The following is a 27,258-nucleotide window of genomic DNA, read 5'->3' as shown; positions in this document are numbered from 1 at the left end:
CATTTCTTTTTTGCAATTAGTTGGGTATGGCCAGGTGGCTAGATTTTACCATTAGAAGGGAATTTGAAGTGCTGAGTACCATTGCTGGTCCTGGGCCTTAAGACATTGGGTACTTCTTCTTTACAGTCCCTCTAGTCTTTCTTCTTCCAGTTTGACAGAACACAGACACAGTAGTGACCTAGATTCAACCATGCAGATGACCACAGTCACCTAGGAATGGTTAGCAACATGAAAGAGCCACTCACTGCTCAAGATTCACTCTTTATGCAGCCCCCTCAATGCTCCGTCCCTGGAGGCATTATGAACTCCACCAATAGCTCCCTTGCCTTCTGGCTTCTAGTTCAGAGGGTAGAATAAGTTAAGTCAGGATATTTATTCCCTCCATGCCCTCTATGCTGAGCTGTCACAGGTTGGCTTCATCTTTCTACCAATGGCCACAGCATCTACTGGGAGAGTCTCCACTTTGGCTACCCTCTTCTCGTGCGAGTATCTGCTTCCATTCCTTATTCCTTCAAACCTAGAGATGGTAAGAGCTCCTGGCCCTCTCCTCACCCCACCTCTTCTATCCCATTGCTAGCATTGGAGTATTGTATTGTGTCTTGTTAATTTCCCTTAGTTTTCCCATTCTTACGTCAATAGTCCCCTTAAAGAACTTCCCTCAATAGCCCTTCTGAGTGTGCCTTCTGTTTCCTGAAGGATTTGATGAGTGGGGTCTCTGAATGATCCCCTCAAGAGAAACTCCCCTACTAATAACTCTCACAAGAACTGTTAGCTGAGAGAGAAATAAACATCCATGCTTTGTAAGCTACTATATTTTTGTTTTATGTGTTATAGTAATTTCATCTTACCCTAATTAATAGAGTATGATATATTTTTTCTAGAAGTTTGTCCATTTCATTAAATTTTCAAATTTGTTGGCATAAAATGATTCATTGACTCATCTTTCCCTCTCTGTCTATAGCATCTGCATGTTTTATTTTTCATTTCTAAAATTGGATATTTGAGCCATTATTTTTCTTCATTGTCTCATCACAGGGGTATTAGTTTTTATCAATTGAACTTTTAAGGTTTGTTGAATCACTCCATTATATGTTCATTTTCTATTTAATTAATTGCACTAGTTATCGTAGCAAATTACTTTGGAACTTAGCAGCTAAAAATAATCAGAAATGTTTATCATAACACATTCTTTCTGGGAGCAAGGGAGAAATTGTAGCGTTATTGTGTGATCTGACCTTGACAGTTACACATCATGATTTCTAGAGTATCCTATTGGTTACACAGGTCAGCCCTATTTGATGTTGTAGGGGGATATGCAAGGGCATGAATACAAGGAAGTGAGAATGTTGGGGTTCCAGTATTAGGGTTAGAGTAGGTAGTTAGGCAGACATGTGCAGGGAAGGAGAGCCTCCCCCTCCCACTGCCCACCACCAGGAATGTCAGGTGATCATGAGGTGATAGTCAGGTGGTTATTAAACTGTCTCACTAAAATAATAATTGGATGCAGCTGGCACCAGAGAAAGTCAGTCTCCCAATAGATAGAAACTACCTGAAGCTGGTGATCAGCAGCTTCCTGATAAGATCTCAGGATCTTGGCTTGGGTGAGTGGGTCCAAGCATGCCCACTAAGAGGTAAAATGGCAGAGTTTAACTGGTATATAACCTGCCACTTGATTGGTAAGGGAAAAACACCTCAAGTGAGCATGTGAACAACTTCAGTAAACACACTGCACATGCGGCCTCTCCCAAGTGCTGGCAGGCCACTGTGCATGTGGACAGCCTACCCAAAGGGAAGAATCAGGGGAGAAGAAATGCAAACCCCAGAATCACACCAATGTATTAAAACCCCAAGTCAAAGGTCACATGAGGCACTTGGATCTCTTAAGTCACCCACTTGACCCTCTTCCAAGTGTACTTTACTTCCTTTCATTCCTGCTCTAAAACTTAAATAAACTCTCATTCCTGCTCAAAAACTTGCCTCAGTCTCTCACTCTGCCTTACACAAGTAAGATGAATTCTTTCCTTTGAGGAGGCAAGAATTGAGCTGTTGTAGAGCTGTAGAGATTTGCCAGTGCAAAAATACTTTGCTACCATGACTTGGATACATTCCCTACTGGTAAGACACCTCTATGCCTCGTCTTCTTAGGCTGGAGGCATCCAACCCCCATACATGGTTTCCTTCTCCCCTTTCATTCTCCTGCTTATTAATTAACCGCCAGAATGGTTCTTCTCAGTCACAGTAGCTCTGGTCCCCATAGCTGATCTCTCAGCTGGCCCTGATGGTGGCTCACAGGGGTGAATAAAACCTTGGAGACTGCACCAAGTAGAACTGAGACAATAACAGCTCTCCTGGATAGGAGACTCATGAGAGGGGTAGGGCTAAAGCCTAAGACTGTGCAATGTCTGGGGTTTCCTCTGTTTTTCCTACTAAAATTGGCTTTTTTCCTAAAACCAACACCACCTATTCTGTTTTCTCTCTGTGAATTCTGAAATGGTCTTGCGTACCCACCGGGGGCAAGTCTGCCTTTTCCCCGCTTTCACTTTGCATGCCACACTACTTCCTCCTCTGCCTTAAACACACACTCCCGGTTTGTTATTTATATGCCTGAAGCTCTTGCTGTGTTTGCATAGCAGCAAAGAGATGGGCTTCCTTGTAGATGTCTGTTGGCTCATTTCTAGGACAGACACTTACCAGAACCCTGACTCTGCCAGCTCCTTATGACTTACCATATGCATTTCGTTTATGCTATGCTCCAGGGCCAAGTTTTTTGGTGTCTTTTGATGCTGTTTATCCACTGCATAGGATCTCACTCTGTGGCTTTTTAAGGACCCCACCTACTCCCTTCCACTTTTTTTTTTTTTCTTTTTCTTTTTTTTTTTTTTTTTTGAGTAAGCAACCCTTTGGGAGGAAGGAAAATTCTTCCTTTGCCATTTGCAAACCCTTATTCTTCCAAGTCCCAAGTCCTCTGGAGATTCCTTCTTTATGTTAAGAGGGCAAAAAATGCTGCCCTTTTGAATCCAAGGGCTGCTGTTTTTGCAAGCACATGAAGGCTTTCCGTGGGAATTCTTCTTGCTTCTTCCCATTTCCTCCTGTAGCAGAGGGATTATCTTGTCTGTTGAAGCATTTGTTCTCCATGTTACCCTGGGAGGATAAGGAACTCCAAATACAAAATTTTCCCCATTCTTCCGATCACTTCCAGACTCTTCTCAATAGGTATAAGGACCTTCAAGGCCATATTTGAAGGGAGGAAAGTCCAACCCCTTGCAGCAGTTGGCTGAAAGCCAGTCTTCTCGTCTACTTAAAGCACATCGTTCTCAGCAAACTAACACAGGAACAGAAAATCAAACACTGCATGTTCTCAGTCATAAGTGGGAGGTGAACAATGAGAACACATGGACACAGGGAGGGGAACATCACACACCGGGGCCTGTCAGGGGGTGGAGGCTAGAGGAGGGATAGCACTAGGAAAAATACCTAATGTAGATGATGGGTTGTTGGGTGCACCAAACCACCATGGCACATGTATACCTATGTAACAAACCTGAACGTTCTGTACATGTACCCCAGAACTTAAAGTATAATTTAAAAAAACCCAACAACTTCTTTGAAAGCCTGAAGAATAATTTCAATGTTTTTACATTTAATTTGCCTTTTTCATTAAAGTTTATTCAAATTTTATGCCCCCAAAAATAGGAATATCAGAAAAGAAATAATCATTTTGTTGCTAGAATGCTCCAAGTGAGGTCACCATAAGGTCATAGAGACAGATATGGGCCAGCCCAAGGCTTCAGGCACAACAGACAAAAGTACTCATAGGACAGAGATGAAGGCTGGTCCCAGGCTATAGGCACAGATTACCATTAGAATAGGGATGAAGGAAAGCAAAGTTAGGGGTTCCCAATAAGACCAGTTCATTCTGGACCCCAAGGATGAAGAAGGGGCCCCCTGTTTACTCCAGTATCTCCTCTGTTCTCAAGTAGATTGAGAACAGAGCTCTGTCCCCAAGTAGATTGAGAACAGAGCTCTGTCCCCAGGGACCTCAGTGCAACTAGCCGAATTCATCACACTAACCAGAGCCCTAAAACTAGGGGAAAGAAAAGAATAACCATCTATACAGATTCCAAATATGCCTTCTTGGTGCTTCATGCCCACATGGCTATCTGGAAGGAAAGAGGATACCTAACAGCTCAGGATGCTCCTATTAAGTATGGGCCTCAAATCTTAGAGCTACTGGAGGCTGTTCATTTGCCCCAGGAAGTGGCAGTAGTGCATTGTGAAGGACACCACAGGGGCTCCTATGAAACTACATGGGGAAATAAGTTAGCTGACAAAAATGCTGAAGAGGCAGCCATGTCAAATGATACCTTCATGGGAGACTTGTTCCTCTCTCTCCCCAGTGAACTGCCCTTTCTCCAATACACTAAGGAAGAAATAGATTGGGCCACCCAACATGGGTATAAAGAAGAAACCAATGGATGGTACAGATTGGAAGAATTTTTCCATCTACCTCCCAATGGAAAGCCTCCCAGTGAAAAGCTTTCCATTGGGAGGTAGATGGAGAAATTGGAGGAGAGATGAAGAAATTGGCAGGTAGATGGAGAAAAGTGTGGGGAATCTTGGTTGATGGCAGAACTGGTTGTGGGTGTATGTTTGGTAAGTTTGTTGGTTAGGGTCTACAGTGAGTCACACTGCAAACTGCACTGGGAAGAGCCCCTACATCTATTCCATTTTTCTTCTCAGCCATAATGCAAATAGGGGCTATTCCCATTAAAGTGATATTAGAAAAGATGGGTCCAAAAGTGGAACCTCCCAATGGAAAGTCATTAAGAGTTTTTACAACTTCTGCCACCTTGCAAAGACAGTCTAGGACAAATTTGTAAATAAGTATTCAGTGGGAAGGGACTAAACAAAACTATTCAACAGGTTTGTCAAGCCTATACCCTACGTACCATAAATAATTCCCAGAGAGGGAAGCCCCCTCCATTAATAAGTCCAATCCAGAGGAGAGGTACATACCCTGGGGAGGACTGGCAAATGGACTTCACTCATCTCCCCGCAGGCTTCAGGTATAAGTACCTCTTGGTCTGTGTAGATACCTTCACAAAATGGGTAGAAGCCTGCTCCACAAAGACTGAGAAGGCACAGGAGGTAGCTAAATTCCTCCTAAAGGAACACATTTCCTGGTTTGAGCTACCCAGGTCATTGCAAAGTGACAATGGTCCATCCTTTATTTCCCAAGTAACTCAACAGGTTAGTAGGGCCCTTAGTAGGCATAAATGTACCTTCACTTTGCCTGGTGATCACAATCTTCAGGAAAAGCGGAAAGAACTAAAGAAACCCTGCAACACATACTCAAACTCTGTCAGAAAACAGCCCAGCCATGGGTGGACCTCTTAATGTTAGCCCTCCTTTGGATCCATATTGCCCCTCAGACTCCCTTGCAATTAATCCCCTTTGGGGCCTTATATGGTAGGCCATTCCTATATTCAGACTTAATGCTAGATGAAAAAACTGCCAAAATCACCTACTGTGTCTCTTCTTTAGCAGGTTTCCAACAGGCTCTCCAGGAATTTTGGTTACAAGGAAAGCCAAAATCAGAAAGGGAAAAACACCAGCCTCTGTATCCTCCAGGCTCACTAGTTCTCATTAAAGCTTGGAGGGATGGAACTCTGAATTCCCAACTAACTCCAGTCTGAAGGGGCCTCTTCACCCTTACAGCCATTAAAGTACCAGAGATTGACAGCTGGATACATCACACCTGAGTGAAGCCGTGGAAAGGCTCCAAAACACCAGATCTGGAAGCAATGCCCTCAGCTCCAGAACACACTTGAGAGGCACTGGAAAATCTGTGATTCCTCTTTAAGTGAAAAGATAAGTAATGCCCCTCAACATCCTTTCTCTTCAGAGTAAGATGATCTTAATATTAGAAATCTTACTCGCAATTGCTCTGATTATTATCACTATTTTAACCCTAACTTGTACACCACTAGGCATTCCAGTGGCAGCTTTCTTTGCGGCCAGTTTCTCTCTTCACAGTCACCTTAGGTTGCTATGGGCCTGCTCCTGTTGGTTCTCAATCTCACCCCTTTACTAGCAGGACACTACCATCCTGATTTCCCATTATTGGAAAAAGCTCAGTAACTGCTCCAAAGCACAGGATCCCCTTTCTCCACCAATCGTTGGTCATGTACCAGCTCTTCTGCTAAAACAGCAGGGAGAGCTTATTCAGCCTCACTGAGAGATTGGACAAGTATAAAGGCAGAACTGCATATTTTCTATCAATGGGTGGCTAATGGGAGATGTTTGGGCCTGCAAATAGCCTTCTTGCAAAAGTAAAGCAAGATTTCCCTGATATCTGCAAAGAACCTCCCAATTTTGGATCCATCTTTTCTAATATCACTTTAATGGGACTAGCCCCTATTTGCATTATGGCCAATAAGAAAAATGGAATGGATGTTGGGGCTCTTTCCAGTACAGTTAGCAATGTTACTCTCACTGTAGATCCTAACCAATGAACTTGCCAAACGTATACCCACAACTAATTCTGCCATCACACAAGATTCCCCAAACCTTCAAATATTACCTTTCCTCTCGGAACTTTGCTGGATAAATCCACCCAGTTTTGCCAGGGACACCCAAGCTCCTGCAGTATTCAAAATTTCTGGTTCCGGCCTGCTGATACAACCAATGCCTGCAAATTACCAATCTCAGTTCTTCAGAAGAATGGGTTCTATTGGACCAGACTCAAAATTCTCTTTTTGAGGAAAATAAAACCCAGGGAACTAAATAGAACCAAAGCCCATGCACATAAGTCTTAGCAGGCATGACTATAGCCACCAGCTTCCTGGGTGTGTTGGCAGCCTTGGCATTTCTTGGAGCTGTCCTCACCCCCTTGTTGCATTTTTACACCTCTACTTATCTTAAAACCCAAGGAGCCTTCTATATTTGTGGCCAGCCAGTTCACCAGTGCCTCCCCACTAACTGGACTGGAACTTGTACCATAGGCTATGTATCCCTAGACATCTTCATAGTCCCTGGCAATCTCTCTCTTCCAGCACCAATCTACAGGCATTCCATCATTTCCAGGATGAGGAGGGCTATCCAATTAATTCTCCTTCTCACAGGACTTGGTATTATAGCCAGTATGGGAACCAGAATTGCTAGAATCACAAAAGCCTCCTTGACCCATAGCCAGCCCTCAAGAGAAATAGCCAAGAACATTGATGCCATGGCTAAAACCTTAACAACTGTGCAAGGACAAATTGACTCTTTGGCAGCTCTAGTCCTCCAAAATTATCAGGAGTTAGATAGGTTAACGGCCGCACAGAGAGAAATTTGTTTAGCCTTAGATGAAAAATGTTGCTTATGGGTCAATCAATCGGGAAAAGTACAATATCAGACAACTCCTAAATTGAGTCTCCAGTTCACTGGAGCCTCAATCAAGCCTCTCAGGGTTGGTTAGATTGGGAAGGAAGCTGGAAATGCTTCTCCTGAGTTATTCCCCTTTTAGGCCCACTTGTTAGTCTCCTACTTTTGCTCCATTTTGGGCCATGTCTTCTAAATCTAGCAACCCGATTTGTCTCCTCACACCTTCAGGCCATCACGCTTCAGATGATCCTCTGTGAGAGATACCATTGTCTCAATATTCAAGAGTCACACTTCTACAGAGGACCACTAGACTGCTCATCAGTGATACATGAAAGAAGCAAAATCCTGCCCCTGTCTCCCTTGGACCTTGCTGGATACCACTTTCACCAACCCACAAAGCCACCCTGCCCTGACAGCAAGACGCCAAGACCCACAGAACAATCATCACCGTCCTTCTGTCAGCAGGAAGCAGTTACAGAAGACTGACCTTTGTCCATTTTCCCAAAGAATTGGGTCGGGAATGTTAGAGTAGGTAGTTTGGCAGACATGAACGGGGCAAAAGAGGCACCCACTCCGCCGCTGCTTCCATGAATCTCAGGCGACCATCAGATGATCAGGTGATGGCCAGGTGATTGTTAAGCTGTCTCACTAATATAGTAATTGGTTGCAGCTGATGCCAGGGACCGGCAGGCTCCCAACAGATAGAAAACACCTGAAACATGATCAGCAGCTTCCCGATAAGGTCTCAGGAGTTGGGTGAGTGGGCCCGAGCATGCACACTAAGAGGCAAAATGGTGGAGTTTAACTGGTATATGACCTTCCTCTAGGAATGCTCAACTGGTAAGGGAAAAATGCCTCAAGTGAGCACACACAAAACTTCAGTAAACACATTGCGTATGCAGCCCCTCCCAAGTGCTGGCAGGCCACTGCACATGTGGAAATCCCACCTTAAGGAAAAATCAAGGAAGGAGAGATGCAAACCTCAGAACCATGCCAATGTATAAAAACCCCAAGTGAAGGGTTGGATGAGGCACTTGGATCTCTTAAGTTGCCCACTTGGCCCTCTTCCAAGTATACTTTCTTTCCTTTCACTCCTGCTCTCTCATTCACAGGAATAAACTCTCATTCCTGTTCAAAAACTTGCCTTAGTCTCTCACTCTACATTATACCCCTTAGGTAAATTATTTCCTTTGAGGAGGCAAGAATCAAGTTGCTGCAGACCCATGTGGATCCACCACTGCTAACAATCCTAGAGCTATCTACTATGTTAGTTTTTGCTCTGATGTTTACTATTTCCCTTCTTGAACTTTCTTTGGTCTTACTTTGCTGTTTTTTTCTATCAAGAAAAGGATGATATTACCCCTTTAATATCAGTCTTTCTTCTTTTCTAATGTATTCATTTAAGAGTATAAATTTTACTTAAATTTAATTTTAGCTGTTTCCTATAAGATTTTATCTGTTGGAAAATTTTTATTATTCAATTAAAATCACTTTCTTATTTCCATTTTACTTCTTTTTCTTTTTTGACTCATGGATTATTTAGAAATGTTACATAATTTTTCAACATGCAAATTTTCTAGGTTTTTAAAAAATTGAGTCTAAGCTTGATTGCATTGTAGTCAGACAATATATACTATTATCAAGACTCGCTTGATAGCCAGGTATATAGTCAATTTTTGTAGATGCTCCTTGTGAGCTTGAAATAATGTGTATCTGCAGTTACTTGGCACAAGGTTCTATATAATCCTATTAGGTTAAGTTTGCTCACTGTGTGTTTTAGGTGCTCTCTATTCTCACTAATCTTTTTAAAAAAATTTGCTAGTTCTACCAATAAACAATGAATGCAAGTTAAAATCAATCATGATGACAGTACAACTGTTTGTATTTTTCTTGTAGTAGTTCAGCAAATTTTTGCTTTGTATATTTTAAGGTTGTATTAGAAGGAACATGTACACTTAAAATCACTCTATCTTCTGGGTGGTCCCTCCTATCCATGGTAATACTTTTACTCTTAAAGTCTACTTGGATTGAACAGTATACTTCTTCCCACCCTTGGCTCCTTTTAAAGTCTTTGTGTTTGATACTCTGCAGTTTCACCAAGATATGGCTAGGTATGAATTTCTAAGTTTCAGCATGATTAAAATATTTTCTCTACCCAACTCTTTTCTTTTTTTCCTTTCCTCCTGGGGATCCAATTTGTCCTATGCTAGATCTTCTCACTTTTAGCCTCCATGTCTTTTTTAGAGTTTCCATCTCTCAGTTTCTCTGTGTTGTACTGAATATAATCTCCCATGAATTATTTTTCATTTCATTAATTGTCTCTTCAGATCTGCTTCATTTCCTGTTAAATTCCTCCATTAAAGGTTTTTGTTTCTGTCTCTCATTTTTTTTCTTTTTTTTTTTTTTTTTTTTTTTTTTTTGCTCCCTAATGTCCTTGACACAACCCCACAATGTTTCCTAAAAACTGACCTCAAAAACTTAAGAATGAATTCAGGTCCCTTTCCCCCTTTCCAATAATTAGCCACATGCATCACATAACCCATAACTTTATCTGAGCCTGAGCATGTTTTGGCCTGTCTTTATTTGCAACCTACATGACCTCACTAGTCATCTACCTTTAGAGGGTGTATTTAGAGGCTTTGTGTGGGGCCAGGTGCAGTGGCTGATGCCTGTAATCCCAGCACTTTGGGAGGCTGAGGCAAGTAGATTGCTTGAGCCCAGGGGTATGAGACCAGCCTGGGCAATGTGGGGAAACCCTATCTATTAAAAAAAAAATTAGCTGGGTGTGGTGGTGCACGCCATTGCACTCCAGCCTGGGTGATAGAGAGAAATCCTGTCTCAAAAAAAAGGCTTTGAGTGACTATCCCAAGGCATTTGAATCCTGAAGATTAGAAGTCATCCTCATAGCCTTTCCAATGGAGTAACACTTTTTGTGTGCTTTGAAATTAAAAAGTGGAAAATGTTTCCCTCAGATTGTGAGAGCCTTTATAAATGTATATTTGAACAATTTTTAAGCTGCTATACCTCAATAATAAAATGTTTCCTGGCTACTCATTAAGTTGTAAATTTCTATTACTAGATTTTCATTTCTGAAAGTTCAATTTTATATTTTTCAAATCTGTTGCAATTTTTTTATACAATTTACTGTACCCTGGGTTTAAAATTGTCTTTTATTTCTTTAAACTCTGTAAGTATAGTTATTGAGCCTCTATTTGATCATTTCTGTATTTGGGGTCTCTGCAAGTCTGTTTCTGCCATCACTTGTTTCTGCTGGCTTTTGTTTCTCCTGCTCTGTTTCTTTGGTTATTTATTTATTTATTTATTTACTGTGATTTGTTGCTCATTGCTTAGATAATTATTTGTTAGGTTTCTTAAGATCTAGGATAAAATCCAGAGAGGATATGTGTTTGTTTCTGCCAGGTGAGTAAATATACTACAAATATGGTATGACTTTATACTAAATTTACAGCTTGAGTTTTTTTTTTTTTTTTCCATTCAATTAGTGGGAATTTGGCTCGAAATCTGAGTGATGATAAGCAGATGGATATCAACAACAATCTTGAATTTATTTCAGCAATATTAAATTAATCAGCAATATTAAATGTATTTATTTTACTTTTCTCAGTCCCAAGACAATTTTCTTTTTAGGTTTCTGGGAGTCGAAATATTGAACGGATTTATATTTATTTCAATCTTAGATGAATATTTAGCCCTTTGGGGTTGGAGGGTTTTGGTTTTATAGGTGTTGGTCCCTTATTAGACTCTACACTTTAGGATGAACTGGGATTTGGCTTCTGTTCCCCTTGCCCTCTGAGACATTAATACCCAAAGCACAAGATCAATCAGTTAAGATGCCCTCAGGACAAGACCGAATTCAATCCTGCTTATCTTTCTGGATTTCCGCTTTCCTTTAAATTATGATTTGCTGATTCCATATTATCTTGTGAGATATCTGATGCTTTCATAAATATTTTATCTATTGTTGTTTATATTAGGCTGTTTTGTTCTGAATTATTTAGCCTGTTGTATTGCTAGAAATCAAAGTTGTCCCTTTAAAATATAAATAAGTTTATGTCATTTATTTTAAAAAATTCTACTAGACTTTGAATTTATTGATTAATTTGGAGAGAATTTATATCCTTATAAGTTCACCTTATCCAGGAGCCTAGAATATGTATCCACATATTCAAAATATTTTCTAGATCTTTTATTAGAGTTTGAACATTTTCTCCATAGAGGTCTTGTGTACTCTTGGTTAACGTGTTTTTTTGTTGTTGTTTGTTTGTTTTTTTTGAGACGGAGTCTCGCTCTGTCACCCCGGCTGGAGTGCAGTGGCGCGATCTCGGCTCACTGCAAGCTCCGCCCCCTGGGTTCACGCCATTCTTCTGCCTCAGCCTCCCGAGTAGCTGGGAATACAGTCACCCGCCACTACGCCCAGCTAATTTTTGTATATTTAGTAGAGACGGAGTTTCACCGTGTTAGCCAGGATGGTCTCGATCTCCTGACCTCGTGATCCACCCGCCTTGGCCTCCCAAAGTGTTGGGATTACAGGCGTGAGCCACCGCGCCTGGCCGGTTAACATATTTATTTCTTAGATGCTGTATAGATTTTCTTGCTATTGTGAGTGCTATCTTCTCTTTGATTCAAATTCATAATTGTCATTGCTATTAAATATTATCATTTAGCTTGTATCAGGCAACACTGTTGAGTATCCTAATGGTATATCTCTTGCTTCTATTGTTTTATTTTCAAGTAGACGATTATGTAATCTACAAACAATAATAGTTCTATTTCTTCCCTTACAATTCTTACAGTTCTTATTTCTTTTTCTTTTGTTTTTTGAGTGAGGGTCTCTCTCTGTTGCCCAGACTGGAGTGCAGTGGTGTGATCACAGCTGACTGCAGCCTTGACCTTCTGGGATCAACTGATCCTCCCACCTCAGCCTCCCAAGTAGCTGGGACTACAAGAATGTGCCACCACGCTGGTTAATTTTTTGTATTTTTAGTAGAGATGGGATTTTGCCATGTTGCCCAGACTGGTGTGGAACTCCTAGACTTAAGCAATCTGCCCTCTTTAGCCTCCCAAAGTGCTGGGATTACAAGTGTCAGCCACTGTGCCCAGCCTATTTCTTTCTCTTATCTTATAGCATTGGTCAGGACTTCCCGTCCTATGTTAAACAACAGTCATGGTAAAATAGAGAATCTTTGTCTTATTTCCAAATGCAAAGGAAATACCCCAGCATTTTGTGAAGCATTAGTTCCTGCATTTGATCACTTTCCCCAAAAACTAGATAGGGTGGTTTCTGCTACCTGAAACTAAAACCTGTTTGATGCCAAAGGAATATAGAATGAGAATTTTTCTGTGATTATAGAATCAGCATCGAAGGGCTCAAAGATAAAAACAACAAAGCACCAAGTACCCCACATTCTGAAAATAGCTGAAAATACTTGAAGTCAAATATCACAACCAAAGCTTGTTTGTGGCTCCTGGAAGAGTTCATCTACCCCTAACCCTCACCCTTGTATTCCCAATTCATGTCTCTGATAATTAAGCAGAAAGACTGGGGAGGAGAAGAGAATGAATTATCAAAATGCAGCATTTATTGTGAGGAGTGATTCTTCTCCTTCCCAAGCCAAGTGAGTGAAGAGGCTTAAGATAATTACATAAAGATTGGAAGTGCTTATGCAAAGGGAAAATTGGTTGAGATAACTGTCTAGGCTGCAGGCCTGTTGGTAAACCTGTGCCTCCCTATGAAGGGGAGAAAAAACTTATTGAAGGGAGATGACAAGGCAAAGAGAGGATGATAGTGGGACAATCAACAACCCTATCCTTTGGAAAGAATGGCTAAATTGCCTGCTGCAGGAGGAATCCAAGCTTCAACCATCTTGCCAGGGCCTCTCCCAAAGAGAGGACACACTGAGTGAGGGGATCCCAGTAGCTGAAGGTTGAGAGTGACCTACTTGGAGCAAGAGCAGGGGTGAAGTGTAAAAGAGATTATGCTGGATCTTCCACTGGCATTTCCAGGAGAGAGCCAACTTAATAGTCCATTGGTCTTAGCCACAGAACAAGCAATAAAAGATACTAATCACATGTCCATTAGCAAAAGACTAAGTCCTTTCCACTCTATCCTGTTCCAATTCTGAAAAAGCTAAAACCATGAAGTGTATCAGAACTTATTTTTTCCACAGCCTCATGTAATTTTATTTTTGAGTCCCCACACATTGTTTGGAAGCACAAATCAATATATAAGGCAATTCCAAAGCCCCCTCCCAATCCCGGGAGTTTTTTCTAAAATCCAGGAGGGAGAGCTAGAGCATCATGGGAGACAGCTGGTCTTTGATGTCCCCATCTAAACTTCGGTCTTCATTTGAATCAGATGACTACTTATTTTCTTCTTCCTGACAGCAAGACCTTTTTAAGTCTATCAGTTCTTTCTCTGCTAACCCCCATACCCCTCTGGACACGTGGGAATTTGCTTCTGTGCCAAGTTCAAGTGTAGGTGTGATGCCATCCCCAGTAAATCACACTAGCATTTCTTCTCTGTTTTTTCATCAGGCTGAGCACAGAGAATCCCTAGGACTTTGTGACTTTCCCAGGCCCTCCCAGGGAAGGGGCACATTAGTCCCTCAGCAATCAGATCACCCAAACTTCCTGAGGGGTTTTATCCCCCCAGCCTTTCTAACTTGGCCTGAGGAGTAGGCAGAGCAGGATCAATTCTCAGGAACTCACCAGCATCTAAATTATCTTTGTCTTTTCCTATCTCTCTTTATTTTCCCCTAGTCTGGTAAACATTATAATATAGTAAGTATGAGGGCTAGGGACTAAAACAAAGACTATTATATTCTTCAAAACTGACTCTACTTATTTTCTTAAATTATGTCTTTAATTTCTTTTTTATTCTGTGTTCTCTTGATAGCTAGGCTTTTGAAATTTAAAATCTAATAAGTGACTATAGCATTCTGCTGAATGTTTATTCCTCTTTGAAGCAATGAAAACTACAAAGTCTTATAGTCAAAATCACAATGGGTTACAAGGGGAAAAAAGGAGAATTTTATCCTGCAAAACTTTTCAGCAAACCTACATAAAACTGAGCAATGTTCTTTTGGATATAAAGTGGTCTCCCCAAAAGAGAAAAAACATCAACCAACCACTCCCAAAAAGTCACAAAAAGGGAAGGGAGGTGCTTGGGTGCTCTGACTTTTATTAATGGTTTATTTGCTAAAGGTTGTACTGGTTTGGGACCAAAAAAGGACACTTCTATTCATTCTCATCAAATTAAGTTTAAGGTTGGTCTTTAAGATAGGACATTAGGCCAGAACCAGTCTACTCATTTCAGATTCCTTAGGGCCAAATTTACTGGAGGTTGCTTAATAAGTGTTTATTGAATAAACCAGAAGAGCAAGCTAAAGGCAGGCAAAGATAACTGCCTTAAGGCTTCATCTAAGCTTCAGAGCCCAGTAGGTTAGCAAAACAGTTGTCCCTCAATAACCATGGAGGATTGATTCCAGGACTCTGATGGATACCAACATCCATGGATACTCAAGTCCCTGATATAAAATGGCATCATATTTGCATATAACCTATGTTCATTCCCCTATGTAGGTAATCTCTAGATCACTTATAACCTAATATCATGTAAATATTATGTAAATATGTGTTCTACTGTGTTGTTTAGGGATTAATGACTAAAAAAAGTCTGTACATGTTCAGTACAGATGCAAATATTTTCAATCTCTGGTTGGTTGAATCCATGGATGTAGAACTCACAGTTACAGAGGGCCAACTGCACTTCAGATACAAACATCAATACATATAAGGGCCTATTACAGATAAGCACCCCCTGCCCTAAGGTAGCCTCTGAGGCCCAACTGTCAGATTTCTCAGAACCCAATTTCCTATGTGTCAGTACCCTGGGAGAATGCAAGTTCTAAGGGCTTTGGGCAATCACATGATGCTAATTCTTTATCTGCTGACTGGAACACTTAATTAACTGTCTGTGCCCAGCACAACTGGGGGGAGAGAACAGGGATTATAAATACTTGAACATTAGCTTTTCTTTTGGTCTGGACTGTAGGAGACCCAGAACGTCAAAACTGTAGGAGGAAACTTGGACCCAGTTACCAAGGACTTCTAGGTGAGTTGGAGACCTCACTGGACATAGTCCACATGTTTTATTGTAGAAAGAATATTGGGGCTGCTAACAAAGATCCGTAAAGTTTGGCTTCTTGTTGGACTGTCATTAACCTGACTTGCAATTTGATGGCTATCATGGAATCTCTGTCTGCTCCTTTACTTCTATCCATAAGAAAAGCCACACTCACTGGTTGGTGTTTGCTATTTACTTACAGTTCCACTTATCATACAATTATCAGTTTACTTTTACCAAATATGTAGACCTTTTTTTTTTTTTACTATCTAGAGTCTAGAGCTCACAGTACAGAGTTTTGTGAAATACGGTGCCTATGAGAATTTTCCCATGGTACACAGAAGCCACGGAGGTGCCCTGAAGCACAGAGCCATTGTTGGCATACACGGTGCTCACCCTGGGCTTCTCAGACAAAACATTCTGGATGCGAAGTACCTGTCAAGAAAAGATCGTTTATTAGTATATTATGTGAGTAAACAGCTGTTTCATGATGTTGTCCTTCCCAAACATTCTAGGATAAATCTATTTTTCAGAAATCAGAAGCTAAAATCTGTATATCTTCAATAAATTGTTCTTCTTCTGATGAAAGTACTAATGTCATAAAGATATCTACGCACCAAAGTGAACTGGCTTTCTGCCATTAGCCAAATTCCTCAGGGATGACTTACACAATTTTTTTAGTGCAGGCGTCCCTTACAGAAGGAGGTAAGATGCTCTTATTTAGTTCTCAAGTGGATAGTGGTCCTCCCTCTGTGGGAAGAATCTTGCCTTTGAGATTACAGTATGGGAAGAGAAACAAGACAAAACATGAAGAAACACCCAGTTATCCAGCCAACCCAACCTGGTAACTGATGGGATGGCAGTCATCACAGCTGGAGCCCCTTCACATCTGCAAAGTTGCTAGAAAGCATAAATAATGGATACTACTTTGGAATTTCATCTGACACATCACTGCTTAGTACTGTTATTGATCCCAGGATTAATACACTTAACTTTGCTAATCAGTATATATTTAAGCACTCAGGCTTCCAAATAGGCTGGATGAAGTTCACTCAAACAAAATAAAATTAAATTTTTATTTTGGAATTAAAGGAAAAAAATTAGAAATTTATGAGTTATGAGTCTATATTGATATCTCTTATTAGAATAGAGTTTGTTCTTTTTTTTATCTTAAGGGAGATCCTTCATCTCAGGTTTGTTACACAAAAATACTTAAGCTTTGATTTCATGTAGAAAACATGAGATTCAACCAAAATTAAAGGGTGTCAGTAATTGTGATAAAAAGTCTTATCTAAAATTTTAAAAATAATTCAACTTGAAAATAGAGATATGAAAAAGATCCTAAACAATTTTCCAATAATCCTATGTATCATATTTCATTTCCTTAAGGCAGACATTGTGGTTGGGCTTTTAAAGGAAAGTTTTGTCTATCACTCTTAGGGGTACATATCTGAGGCAAGGATTGCTTCCTAGTTTAGGGTAACAATTCTGGTTCTAGGCTTAGGTTGGACTTTTGTTTCTTTTTACATTTCTTGTGTTCTTTTTAAGAAGCTGTGACTAGTACATTAATAAAAAAAGAAATAATCATATTTTTAACTGAAAAACAGCAATATTGGAAGTAGAAATAACTGTATGTCCTAATTTACCCACTAGGCCAATTACTGGGTTTGAATTTGAATTTCAGTTTCCCAAATCCCCAAATGTGGATTCACACATTTTAATTTTTTTCAAATTGTACTTTCTCAATGAGGCCTACCCTGATCTCTGACTTTAGTAGTAGGACCTGCTCATCCTCCTGCATATAGTAATCCTGATCCCCTTTACTCTGCTGAGCATTTTTTCCCATAGAATTTGCCATCTTCAAAGTTACTATGTAATTTACTTATTTCTTATGCTTATTGTTCATTGTCTGTCCCCCTTTATATTTTTTCTGTATATTTTTTCTGATATATCCTAAACATAAGAACAGTGTCTGACACATTACAGGTACTCAATAAATTTTTGTGAATAAATCTCTGAGTGTGCCTAGAATTTATAGCTATATATAAATTCACTAAAGATTTTTAAATTGTTAACCTTAATGCCATAGAAAATGCAGTTATCTTATAATGTTGTTTTTAATGTAGAAAATTCAATGGATTATGCTATTGTTTTAGAAGAGATATTTTAAAATAACACAAATGATATCTCGAAAATAAGACAATTTTCAACACCATCATATATGTTAGAACTTACAGGCAAAAACTCATTTTATTTGGAGGTGACAGTTATTTAAATCCTTTAATCTGAGCTTCATGTTGGACAGTGTGAAAGAAGATGGTACCATATACAACTCTCTCTTTGTCTAACTGCAAGACCTGCTCAGAGACTATCTCCTGATTGGAAGTATGATATGGCAATCTGGGTCAATATGAATAATTGAGCTTATGTTTTTCCATTATTCTCAATAGCAAGAGTTATTGAAAAGTTAATGGTGGCCTAAAAGAGTTAACGAACCTTATCTCCCTACCTGTCAAAAACTTTACTTTTCTCATACGTAAAATTTCTTTAGTTCTATAACACCAAATGTGACTGGCTTAAATTCTCCCAAGTCACCCCAACAAATTTGTTCTTGCAGCTTTGCCTGTGAGCTCAGAGAGGTATAGGAACTTACTTCTGATCCTGGAGGGTCCTCAGGGTTATAGTTCAGCAGCTTCATAGGATTAGGATGGCATCCTGCCAAAATGTCTCCTGTGGCAGGATCGACAGTCAGGTTATCCACGAAGGTGCCCAACTGTATCACCTTACAACAAAGAGGGAGTAGTGAAGACATTGTCTCAATGATTCATTGCTTTCTTCCCTATTCATCCCCACAACCCCTACAGCTTCTTCTGGCACCTAAAATTGGTATTTTTAGGGGGCTTTGCTTCTGTATTTTAGAAACACATGCATAATCTCACTGGCATTGCTCTCAAATAGCCATGTTTTCCTCATTCAAGGGGCACATTCCTGGGTCAAGTATGCGACTAAGGTAAGAAGTCAGATTGTGTGGGCCAGACAGGGTACTCTTACCTTCAGTTGAGTTAAATCCCAGTTATCATGTTTTTCCATTATGTGAATGTTCTTAGCTGCAATATCAGCTACATAGACATACCTTTGAAGTAAATGACATTTACACTTAAGCAAGTGGTAATGAGAGACAACACTCACTTTTATTTTGGAGAAGAGGTATAAAAATGCACACTCCTTGAAAGTACCACTGCAATCCTTTTCTAAACCACAGCAAAAGAAGATAATGGAGTAGTATTTTTAATATTCTTGAAGTGCTTTAAACAGGCTTTGAATATGAGTTATGACCATAATGAAACTGGGGTTTCTAGATGACATATGTAGGCTCAATCTTATTACTTCAAAGTCACAACTTTTTCCTTAAACTGAAAGAAGGTAAGTGGATCTCTTATAAGGCCAAAAGTGTATATACTTCTAAAAACTAGTGCTTGAAAAGAAGTATCAAATGACCACAAAGCTCAATCACAATATTTTAAAAGAGGAAGGACACTGAGAGGTGTTTTCTACAAGGTTCATCTCTGTTCATTATCTCAAATACACATGTTAATATTCAAGGTACTTCTGTTTATAAAAAACCTTCAATTTTTAAACACTTTTTAAAAGTGTTTTCTCATAAAATTTCATGCTGTTTAAAATAGTGTTTTCTCATTGAATGGTCTGCTTTTGTAAGTCAGTAAGTCTGAAACTTATGCAATCCCTATGCCCAATCTAAGGCAGCCTACCCTCTCTCCTAAGAGCTTTTGTGTAACTGAACTTAGCATAAGTGGTCAAATACTTGGTACTTTCATAAGGGGCAGGGGTATTGCTCATTTATCTTCCTTTGTAGTGTGTTAGGAAAGTGTGTTTCAAGAGTTATGTAAAAATTTGGAATGAGGTCCTTATATCCGTAAGTCCACATCCCTCCTTTAACTGGGAAGAACCTAAAGTCCAAGGAAACAAATGGATTGCTTAGGATCACAGATTTAGTGTGAACCCTGGCCACAACTGATCCCTCCACACATATATTCACTATGTAAGCCTAAGTAAGGAAGTAACTTCCTCGTAAGGAAAGGAGTCCACCAAAATGTCAAGGGCAAAGGATAGAAAAATACATAAAAGAGCTTACTTCTGGTCTGCTGAGACTGTGATCCCATTGGCACTACAAAATCCTTTGGCCACCACTTTAACCTCCCTTGGGCTGTAGAAAAGAACATAAGTCCAGCGAAGATCCAAGATCATCTCAAAAAATGACAGGAAGGAGTTGGTAAAATAGTGGTCTCTGGTGGCATAGAACTGTTCTGGTCCAAGAACCGCAATGTCATTCACACTAAGGTGAAAGAGAGGTGGAAAAAGAGACCCATGAGGTATTTAAATATCCTTTATCCTTGTCAAAATCACTAATCTCTACATAGACTAATATGTTCATCAATTTGAAAAAGGATACATGAACTAGTATGGATTAAGGAATTCCACAGAAAATCATGATTCTGCATTGCCCTGATGAGTTTTCTTTAGCCATTTGTTATTTTCTTACTCTTCTCTTTCACAGAAATCAGTGAAAAGAAATAAATTCACAAATAAATCTCAAACCCCAAAATCTGTTGACTTGTAAAGGTTGATCATGGTTATCTGTGACAGTTGTAGTGCAGTTCACTGATAGCTATGGTTATCCTCCTTCAGGAATTACACTTCCCCATCCCCTTGCAGTTAGGCACAGCCATGTGACTTGCTTTGGCCAATGAAATGAAATGAAATGAAATGAAATGAAATGAAATGAGGTGAGTGGCTTGTGGATGGAAGATTTTAAGAACCAGAGCTTGCTTCACCATGTTTCCCTCATGTTTCCACAGTAATGAACAACTTTTATGATGATAGAGACTGTGGTCCTCCTAGGGCCCTTAATGAGGATAATATGAAACTCAGTCCCTAAATCACCTACACTGGATACATAGCATGCATGAGAAAACAAAACAAACCTTGGCAGTTTTGAGCCACCAAGATGTTAGGGTTTTGCTGTCCTGTTATCATAGCATAACCCAGTTCATCTTGACCTTTATATTTTCTCTGAGTAGATGGAATTATGGGTGATATTTTTTCTTACGTTCTTCAATATCATTGATTGACATTTTAAAATGGAGCAAGTCTTATTCTTACAAACTGTAAGAACAATAAAGTCATTTTTATTTTTGAAAAGAAAAAAGTGACTTGAAAAAATAATGCTTAAATATTTTTAGATTAAATTTTAGGGAGGAAAATTTGGGTGAATCAGGAAATACTTTGAGGTTTTGACATATAATGACTTTCCCAAGGTCACTGGGCTACTCACTTTTGTATCTCAGCTTAAGCATTCCTTACTCCAAAAAGTATTGCCTGACACCATAAATTAGGTTAAACTGCCTCACAATTTGTTTCTGTAGCTCTCTGTTATGTCCCCTTGTAAGTGCTTATCAATGCCTGTGCCAGTGTACCCTCAGGCTCCTCTTTAGATCCTCATAGCCTCACCTACCTTGTTCCAGCTGCTGCTATTTCAACCAGTTCTGCACAGGTCTGATGTACTTCCCAGAAGGGCAGCCTAGCAGTGTCTCAGCTCATGCCTACTGTGGGCCTCTTGCCTCCCACTTCCAGACTTCATGTTGACATTGAGTCATAGGATACCACAAAACTAGACTTGCACATGCACAACAACCAAGAACGTGGGAAAATGAAGGCCTCTTGAGGCAAACCTTTGACTAATAGGAGATGGGGCTGGTGGATAAACCCTTCTCCCTTTTTCTCCTTGACCAGATTGTCCTGAGATGCAGCTTACGTTGATTACTGGAGGATAAGCCCATGATTTCAAGCAGTCAGTTGCACTTAGCAGTGGCTGGCTTAATGACGCCTTTGCTGTACCTCCCTCACTGTATGTGTTTCCTAGGGCTGGCACAGCAAAGAACCACAAACTCAGTGGCTTAAACACCAGAAATGTATTGCCTCACAGTTTTGGAGGCTAGGAATCCAAAAGCATGTTGTTGGTAGGGCCATGTTCTCTCTGAAGGTTCTAGGGAAGGATCCTTCCTTGCCTCTTCCAGCAAGGCATTCCAGTAGTCCCAGGCATTCCTTGGCTTGTAGATATATCACCCCATGTCAATATCCATCTTCACATAGCATTCTCCCTGTATATCTGCCTGTCTTCTTGCAAGGACACCAGTTCTACCGCATTAAGGGTATGCTATTTCAGCATGATTTTATCTTTACTAATTACATCTGCAATGACTCAATTTCCAAATAGTGTCACCTTCTGAGGAAGTGGTGGTTGGGATTTTAACATTTTTTTTTGGCAGGGGGGGTGGGGTGGGGAGGGCAGGGGGACACAAAATTCAACCCGTAACATTCTCCTTTCCTTGCCTCACACTGGTTTCTCAAGTCTGCTTCCTGGGATTGTACTCCCTAATGAAGTGGCCACATATCAGGTGTGCCCTCAGGCTGCACTTTCTGGGAGACTCTTCCTGTGAGATCCTATGCTAATGCAGTTGATCCTCACAATCCACTAGTTAGGTAAGTCAGGCAAATGAGAATCCCCATTGTGCTCAAGAAATTGAGGCACCAATTAAGTGACTTGTCCACAGTTTCCCAGCAACCCTGTGGAAGTCCTGTTCTCCACTATGGCCTCAGAACCCCGTACAGTGCATTAGGAGCAGAGTTCAATAACTTCAACTTCTCTTACTTCTACGCTCTGCATTTGTTTCCCCCATATTCTGTGGGGAGAAATTAATACATGATGTTGAGAAAGAGAGCAAAGGAAAGAAGACGAACTTTCTTTTCTTTTCCTATTCTTCTATCCCATGAAACAGTTTACTGTTTTGGAGCCAGTTTTTTAATGTTAAGCCCATTTGATAAAAGATGAATTCTTTATTGTTTGCTACAGCCTTTAAACAGGCAGCCTCTCCACTGAAAAGCCTGTTATTTTAATGAATGCAGTAAGAAAGATGTTCATTGCAATTGAGAGCTCAGCTTTGAATTCAGATGGATCTAGGTTTATACCCTGTTTCCGCCACTTACAAATTGTGTAACTTGGGCAAGTTACCTAACCCAAACCTTCTCTAAGTCTTAGTTTACTCATGCCTATTATTAAAGGCTTTGTGAGAATTAAGTTAAATTAAGTATTCTGGCGTAGTGCCTGGCACATAGTCAACGCTTAACAAATGTAATTTTTATAAGTGCCCATGGGCTTTTAAAAAATTCTACTTTAAAGCTGTAATTAAACAAAGAAGTGGCTCATCTGGAGGTTGGTTATAACACCCATTGGGTGAGGCTCACAGAACACAACCTACCAGGACAACCAAAAAAGGGTGTAGGTGTTTAAACAGAGACCGATAGTAGGTATTGAGTTGCTGTGGTAAAGAGGATGGAATTAGAGCTGGGAATCTAATTGAGCACCTTTATAGGATTAAAATGCTTTCAAAATGCTGGAAAATATAGGCATATTCAATACCTAACATGGCAATTTCTAGTGAGGTGCTGGGAAGAGTCACCATGGGAATCATTAGAAAGCTTTAGAAAAAAATCTAAAACAATTTCAAAACAAAAGTTTAAGAAAGCCTGCTGAACCAAAGAAAACAAAGCACACAGCAGAGGTGCAAAGTAAATAGAACCGCACAACACTTTCATTCCATACCTTTTGAGAAGTTCATGTTTTATAGTTTTCAGGTATACCAGAGAAGGTTGTTGTTCCTCAAATTTAAATATCTCCACAGTGGACTTCATGTGGGGATGATTCACAACATAAAGATACACAGTATTGTCTACATGGAAAAAAGGCATAATTTCCAAGAAAGTTACCTCTATCACAACTAATATTAGACTTGTTTTAAAACTTGGTCACTTCCAAAAGTTTTCTTCATACATCTTGCATTTGACCCTCATAGTCTACATGATAGGTAAGTCAGACAAATGCCAGAATCCAGATTTAGTTGAGGAAATTGAAGCTCAGGAGGCGAATGACCCATCAGCAATTTCATCACCACAAAGTGGCAGAGCTAAGACGTTTTGTGATAGTCACTTCACCTTATATGCATATCCTGTCTAACAGGAGCCTACAGAACTATAATGATGCATAAACAGGGATGTGGTTTCCCAAGATAGCCCTTCAGCAAGAGAAGTGAGTGCAAGCAAACAAAACTTTGCTGAGATGTTGTGTGTGTGCAATAATTATCTACATTGCAACAGAAGCTCAGTGAATGTCAGGGCAGTGTAAACACCTTAAAATAAGCAACATTTCCCAGCTAGACAATGAATTTCTGACACAAGCCAACATAACAATATTTAGTGAGCTCAATGGACATGGCATGTAAATATGAATGCAAGATAAAACAAACTAACTAATTCCAGGCAGTACCCACCTCAGAAATGTCACCTACCCATTTCAATTGGAATGTGAACTGCTGTGAACAAGATTGAAGGTAGTAATTTGGCTTCTGAGAGTGCTGTCTTCTGGCTTATCAGGAGTTCTAGGTTTGATAAGCTCTGGAGTTTTAAAGGGTCTGGTCCCATCCTCCCACTGTAGGACTTGATCTGTTTTCATCTTCCCTATTCCTTTCCCAAATGTAGTTTTTAAGCACGTGATGGAACAAGCCCAAACCCTGAGACGCAAAATTCATAACCAGGACCTCTGAAACACAATGGGCACTTTGATGCAAATTAAGGAAAGATGCTTGCTCACAGAGGAAATCTTCCTTCTGGTGTGATCCAGCTCTGTTCCAAGGCTCAGGGCTTGGCAAACAGAACATGGGTTGGATTTCAGCCGCAACACAGACCTTCAGTCTTTTGCTAGACACAATAGTGAACAATCACATGTGCTGTCCTGACTTCATTTCTTCTAGTGCATCTACTGAATCCCTCTTTCCAAATAAGATACACTTAGTGAGAATACTTTTCTTCTTCATATCCTCATTCCATCTCTATTTCTATGTGTAATATTTTGGCCTTATGAATTAAATCCATAATTAAGGGAGATGACAAACAAATAAGATAAGCTGTGAATCATAATATACTCAACTTATGGAAGCCTGATTATATGACTGTTATTGTATAAACATGTCCCATCTCAAAAACAAAAACAAAAACAAAAACAAAAAACAAAAAAAAGTAAACGAAAGAAAAAAAGCCCCAAACCCACCTCCACCTCTACCTCTAATACGATCCCATGCAATGAAATAGTTTCAGGTAAATCTAATCATTTATTATACCATCTCCAATGAAGAATCTTATGTCTTGTACAGTGTGAGGCAAAACAGTTGTGGTTTTAAAATTATTTAAACAGAGTCCTAATCTCATCTTAGTAAAAGACACAGGATTAGAAGTGAGACCTCCTCTGTCTGAGTTCTGGATCAGCCATTTACTAATTGCAGAAGTGAAGTCACACTTCACTGCATTCCTCTAAACTTCATTGTATCCATCTGTAAAGTTGAATATTACTATGTGCTCTGCCTGTCCTACAGGGTTCGTTTATTTATTCATTTAGCATGTGTTCATAGAGTACCTACTGTGCACCAGATACTGTTCTAGACTGTCAGAATCCAGCAATGGACAAATCACATATGCTTTTATGGTGATTATATTTGAGAGAGGAAAACAAGGAGGAAAAATTATTAAATAAATTAAAACAAAGAATACTAGAGTGGGGAGACACGTTCTTCATAGAGTGTCATTCATTTGAAGAGTAGCAGTTAAGTTTAGGAACTTGCTATAGAGCAAGAGGGAAAGAAAATTGCTATCCTTTAACATTTAAAAAAAATAGTTACTACTGTAGGCTGGGAGTGGTGGCTCACACCTGTAATCCTAACACTTTCGGAGGCCAAGGCAGGTGGATCACCTGAGGTCAGGAGTTCGAGACCAGCCTGGCCAACATGGTGAAACCCTGTCTCTACTGAAAATACAAAAAATTAGCCGGGCATGTTGGCACATGCCTGTAATCCCAGCTACTTGGGAGGCTGAGGCAGGAAAATCGCTTGAACCCGGGAGGCAGAGGTTGCAGTGAGCTGAGATTGTGCCACTGCACTCCAGCTTGGGTGACGAGCAAAACTTCATCTCAAAAAGAAAAAAAAAATTAGTTACCACTGTAATGAATGATTTAAAAAAAGAGGTACATTGAGAAGGAATATAGCAAGGTACACAAATTGGAACAAGATGGTGGGAAGGCTTCCCTGAGAAGATGATATTTAAGCTGAGGCTTCAATGATGACAAAGAGTGAGTCAGAAGTGGCAGAAGGACATTCCAGGCAGAGGGAACAGCAGATGTAAAGATCCTGAGGCATGAGACACTTCACCGAATGAAAAGAAATCCAGTATGGCTGGTCCAGAGAGTCTGGGGGAGAATGGTTTCCAGTGAAACTGGAGAGCATACAGATGCCAGAAGGTACAGGGGAAGCACCCAGGAACCCAGGCCATTCTGGAGATTTGGGGTTTATCCTCAGAGTGACAGAATAATATGGAAAATTGGATGAAAAGAGGGACATAATCAGATTTGCATAAAAAGCAATCCTTACTATGACAATGAATTGAGGTGGTATGAGAAGGAAGGTACAGTTGGGGGCCCATGCAGAATCAGGGAAGGCATGCTGGGGCCTTGAACTGCTGGTGGCAGTGAGGATGGGGAGAGGTGGACAGATATTTCAGACTGGAGAGATATTGGAGAGATACATTAAACAAAACATTATAATGAGTTGATCAAAAGGGCCAGGGAGAGGAAGTGTCAAGGTTGGGCCCAGGATTTTATTTCGAGAAGTAAAGACACCATCATATATGAAAATAGTTTGTATACTATAAACCAGTGAAAAATTGTTAGATTCAATTATCTCTTAAAGCAGAGCTTGCTAAGCAAATAAAAGTGTATATAAGATTTCATGGTATTCTAGCACTTCAATTTGGCCCTCCTTTCATGTGGTTACTGTTAGTGAGGTTTCCCTGTTCTTACTTTTCTTCATGCTGTATAGACCCAAAAATATTTTTAAATTAAATGTTTGAAATTATGAACTGTGAACAAGTCAAAAATAATATTGGAAACTATTGTTTTTAAAGCATATATGGAATATTAATAACATGTTTTTATAATATATTTTTGAGATATAATTCACACACCATTGAATTCAGACTTTTAAAATGTAAACTTCAGTGGGTTTTAGTATATTCACAGAATTGTGCAACCATAACCACTATCTAGTTCCAGAACATTTTCATCACCCAAAAAGAAATCACCTACTCATTAGCTGTTATTCCTCTTTCCCCACTCCCCTGGCTCCTGCCAACAATTTTTCTGTCTGTGAATTCACCTATTCGGGACACTTCATATAAAAGGAATCACATAATGTGTGGCTTTTAGTGACTAAATTCCTTCAGTTGGCATAATATTTACAAGCTTCATCCATATTATAGCATGCATGAGTAGTTCATTTCTTTTTATTGCCAAATAGTGTTCCATTGTATAAATACCTATCACATTTTGTTTATGAATGCATCAGTTGATAGACATTTGGGTTATTTCCACCTTTTGTATTAGGAGAAATGCTGCTATGAACATTTGTGTACGGGTTTTTGCATGGATATGTTTTCAATTCTCTTGAGCATACACCAAGGTGCAGAGTTGCTGGATTGTGTGGTAACTGTGTTTAACATGTTGAGGAAATGCAAAACTGCTTCCCAAAGTGGTTACATTATTTCACAATCCCACTGGCAAAGTATGA

The 27,258-nt window shown here is 39.8% G+C and overlaps 1 protein-coding gene across 1 annotated transcript in view; it reads right to left on the bottom strand.

Annotated features, from left to right (window-relative positions):
- Positions 1-15,692: 15,692 nt before the first annotated feature.
- PON3 (paraoxonase 3) overlaps positions 15,693-27,258 on the bottom strand; it is a 32,017-nt gene continuing 20,451 nt past the window's right edge. The window contains exons 5-9 of the mRNA XM_054495155.2: positions 23,196-23,322; positions 19,668-19,868; positions 18,566-18,647; positions 18,168-18,296; positions 15,693-15,949 (exon numbers count right to left, since the gene is read on the bottom strand). Coding sequence (XP_054351130.1) covers positions 15,791-15,949; positions 18,168-18,296; positions 18,566-18,647; positions 19,668-19,868; positions 23,196-23,322 — 698 coding nt within the window. The 3' untranslated portion in view covers positions 15,693-15,790. The remainder of the gene's footprint in view (positions 15,950-18,167; positions 18,297-18,565; positions 18,648-19,667; positions 19,869-23,195; positions 23,323-27,258) is intronic.

The sequence above is a fragment of the Pongo pygmaeus genome, chromosome 6 (genome assembly GCF_028885625.2).
Source record: "Pongo pygmaeus isolate AG05252 chromosome 6, NHGRI_mPonPyg2-v2.0_pri, whole genome shotgun sequence".
In the NCBI taxonomy this organism is placed as follows: domain Eukaryota; kingdom Metazoa; phylum Chordata; class Mammalia; order Primates; family Hominidae; genus Pongo; species Pongo pygmaeus.
This window is presented reverse-complemented; position numbering and strand designations above follow the sequence as displayed.